The sequence below is a fragment of the Alligator sinensis genome, unplaced genomic scaffold (genome assembly GCF_000455745.1).
Source record: "Alligator sinensis unplaced genomic scaffold, ASM45574v1 scaffold663_1, whole genome shotgun sequence".
NCBI classification, from domain to species: Eukaryota; Metazoa; Chordata; order Crocodylia; family Alligatoridae; genus Alligator; species Alligator sinensis.
This window is the reverse complement of record NW_005842205.1, coordinates 1,059,806-1,063,855: the sequence shown is the minus strand read 5'-3', so window position 1 is coordinate 1,063,855 and position 4,050 is coordinate 1,059,806. Positions and strand designations below refer to the sequence as shown.

At 41.0% G+C, this 4,050-nt stretch overlaps 1 protein-coding gene across 2 annotated transcripts in view; it reads left to right on the top strand.

The window, feature by feature from the left end:
• Positions 1 to 4,050, top strand: part of PAIP1 (poly(A) binding protein interacting protein 1) — a 42,443-nt gene that overhangs the window by 27,659 nt on the left and 10,734 nt on the right. For both annotated transcript variants that reach the window (XM_025207706.1, XM_025207705.1), the window contains exon 7: positions 684 to 790. In XM_025207706.1, coding sequence (XP_025063491.1) covers positions 684 to 790 — 107 coding nt within the window. The remainder of the gene's footprint in view (positions 1 to 683; positions 791 to 4,050) is intronic.

Genomic DNA, 4,050 nt, shown 5'->3' with positions numbered 1-4,050 from the left:
TATAGACATTGGATTTATGACACATTATAACCTGCCTGACATCTGACTCCCCAGGTATCTCTCCACTTTCACCCCCCTTCTCTCTCCCCCCCCCTGTCTCTCACCCATTGACTCCTCAATCTACATTTTCACTGACTACCTGTCTTGTATGCATACCAGCCCAGCCACTGGCTTCTTTACTTTTCATTTCATCCAGGAAGAGCACATACCAGCTGCTGTAACTTCCTTAGCCTGACGAAGGGTTTTTGAACCCAAAAGCTTGCTTAATAATTATTTTCCAACTATTTGGGTTGGTCTAATAAAAGATATCGGATTCACCCAAGGAACCTTGTCTGCCTATGTCCTTAGACCAACACGGCTACAACCTACACCCCTGTTTCCTGAACCAAGAGTTCTAGAGTTTTGCATGAGGAGGGAAGGGTCTGTTGTTAACTTGGCAATGTAAATGCTGGATGATCCTTGGTGACTAGCACAAATCAGTGGTTGGTGACCTGCCTAATAAGAATGCATCCGTTTATGAAGTCTCATGTTACGAAACTGAAGAAATATGAAATAAATAAGTTATTAGGTTTTCTTTTCAGAGAACAAAATAATGCATCAAAACGTGCCATGACCGCTTAACTCTGCTTTTCCATAGTTTTTCATAGTTAACTAAATGTTTGTTAATAATGTGTATTGTTCAGTTGACAGGGTCAGTTTTAGAAGATGCGTGGAAAGAAAAAGGAAAGACTGATATGGATGAAATGATTCAGAGGATTGAAAATGTTGTCTTGGATGCACATTGCAGCAGGTGGGAAGGACAGTTAGCTGTTCATTATGTTGTGTTGCTTTTCTTATTTGTGTGTAAGGGGGGGGGGGGGGTTTGGGGGTTCCCTCCTGTTTTTTTGGGATTGTGAAACCAAGTACAGTAAAAATCTAAATAGAATCAATGTGAAGAAATCAGTTTGAGGAATCTTAACAGGTCTTTGTTCTTACAAGCTAAAAATTAGTATTTGTACGGTATTTCCATGTTACAAAATTTGTTTCTGAATAAATAGGGGTTTTTATGTTTGTTCAGTGACACATTTTTAAGCTACCAATACAAGCTTAATCATGTGTTAATATCCTTGTTTTATAACTTATGTTCTCTAGTAAATGCTTTAATTTTTGCATTTATTGAAGAAACTTAGTTATCAGTATTTCTTGGGTTTTGTTTAAAAAAATCCACTTTGGTAAAATGTATATACTACATGTATTTGGTAAATTAAAACAGAATAGGAAATAAATGTTGCATATTGTTCATATGCTGTTGACCTTTGTCCTCATATTCCAACTTTGAAACAGTAACGCTTCTAAATTGAACTGCTTTGTATTAAGATAAAAGAATGCATAGGTAGAAGTAATTTTATAAAGTGTCAGAGAAGGATATTCTCTACCACTTTTATAAATTAACGTTTTATTCTAGCTAGAGCAGGATATTGCATATAACATGCTGAAAAATGGCATTGTGTGGGTGACTCACTTTCTCTAGCACATTGGGGGCCAATCTTTTTGTCAGGCGTGACACACATTAGCCTCCCACTTCCTCTAACTACCACTCTGATCCCCTTCCCCTGCCTGATATGCTGCTCTTCTTTCTGCTTCCTACCCTGTGCTCTTTTCTTGATCTGGCGCTTCAAAATTGAGTTATTTTCTATTTTATATAAACTGTTAATCTACTGAACTGTTTGGGGGAGGGGAGCAGATGCCTTTGGTACCCTATTGATTATAATTGAGAAGTGGTAAAAAAAAGCCATTTCTCTGCATCCAACCTGGTGAAGAAAAATGTATCTGAGAGTACACCGCAACATAGAACAAGTCTTTGTATCTTCAGGATTTCATGGGCTACTTCGAAGTGAAAAGCATTTCCTGTTGTATAAGGACTGCTAGGAGAAATATCAAGTTAAGTGACCACCTGAACATGGATAGAATTTTTATTCCACCCACCAAAAGACTATGGCTCTTGGGTGTCTGTAAATCTAAAGAAGTATCTACTATGTATTTTGTTTATTATCCGCATTCACTTGAAATAATTTATGAGATATTACTTTTTAATGTTTTATCATTCTCTGGGTTCATGCATATTTTTTTCAAAGTAACAAGCTGAGAGATATTACTTTTTTTTTTCTATTGCTGTCAGACATTTCATGGACCGAATTTTAACTACCATATCTTCCTGACAAGGAATGACTAAGGGAAGTCCCTGTTGCTAGAATTTCAGAATGATGGTTTGATTAACCAAAATTTGAGGAAGATCTGCCAAACTTTGACAACAGTAGATAGCTGGAAAGAATGTTAATGATGAAATAGTACAGGCATTAACCATATAGCTTATTAAATTTAGCATTTTATTTTTTTCATATTTTCCTATTTCTGAGTGGGTGCTTAGCCTAAATTAGAGAAGCAACTTTGTCATTTGTTGTTGTACATAAAATTATATAAAATGCATTTAAACTGTAAAACATATAGTTTTGAACTACCATATCTACTCCAACCTAAGACTACCCTAAATTTAAAATCTCCAATACCCAATCATTAAATTCTATTCATGGAAAAAATTATAAATTGATTATAACTTTCAGTGTATATATAATTTAATTATTGGGAGGTTGTATTTTTTTAATTCATGCCCTACCACCGCTGCAGGGGGGCCCGCAGTTGGGGAGCAGGTGGTGTGGGGAGCTTAAACAGCTTGCCCCCTGCTTGAGCAGAGGATGTGTGTGTCAGGTGCGGGGGGGAGGGTGGGAAGGAAGGAGAGAGTTGCCAGGGTGCAGAAGTCAGGGGGAGGAGAGAGTGAGTCGGCAGGGTGCAGAGGTGTGGGTTCCAACATGGCAATGTCGTTAATTTCATTTTTCTTAAAATATCCTATTGAAATCTCCCGGATTGCTTTTAGTAGACATCAGGAGATCAGTGCTGATGCTGGTAGACTCTCAGCCAATCCAGGAGGGTTGGCAACCCTACTTCTCCCCACCACTTCCTCCCCCCGCCCCTCATACATGATTCTAAGGCAAGGGGCTTTTTTCCTCGTGTTAAATTGGGGGGTGAGGGGCTTATCTTAAAATCAAGAACATGTTGTACTATATTCTAACACATATGCCCCTAAGAAAAACGTTCCTTGTTTTTTTTGGTTTGATTTTTTTTGTTTTGTTTTGGTTTCAGTTTTTGGGGTGGTGTTTCCCATATGTTTTTTTCCCCATAAGTCTGTCTGTCTGTCATTTTCCCAGTCATGTCTTAATGACAGAATAAGTCCTCCCAAAAAGATGTAGTGTCTAAGAAATATGGCATCAGGAACTTGGTTGTGTGGCAGACTGTCTCCTGCAATGCCAAATTTATTCTATGTTCCTAGGTGTACTTAATGTATGTCACACAAGCTTAAGCCCCAGAAAGTTGCAAAGGTAGTAGCAAGAGTGTTAATCCTATGCTGTAAGTAATTATTTATATACAAGGTCCTGTAAAAAAAAAAAAAAAAAAAAAAGTGACATTTCCACATCACAGGCCTCCTCAAGTAGTTCACTTGCTGCTTCAGGCACACGTTACAGTGCTCAGGCAATACCTATGGCTGTGAAAGGGTTAACACAGGACTCCGCTATCTTGGTAGCTGCATGGTATACAGCAGGGGTGCCCAACCTTTTTGAATGTGGGGCTGGGTCATGAACTTTTTATCACCCAGTGGGCTGGCAGGAGCGGGCGCTCACGCAGCTTGTCCAGACCGGCCGCGGCCTGGGGGCGCAGGAGTCAAGGGGTGCCTCCTGACCCCACTGTGTCCTCCCTGCCACGTGGGCAGCCTCGAGAATGCTCCCACATCTGCATGCTTGGGCTCAGCATCCAGGGGGACGTGGGGACTCTACAGGGGGGGCTCAGGGACATCTCCCTGCTCCCTCTCCCCCGGAGCAACCCGAGCCCAAGCGGCAGGGGTCCCTCCCTCCCTGGGGCCCGCAACTCACCACCCCCAATGCAATGTCTGCGGTCATGGGGGGATGCAGGAAGGCGGGAGCGGCACTGGTTTCCCACCCGGACAGCCACAGCAGCAGC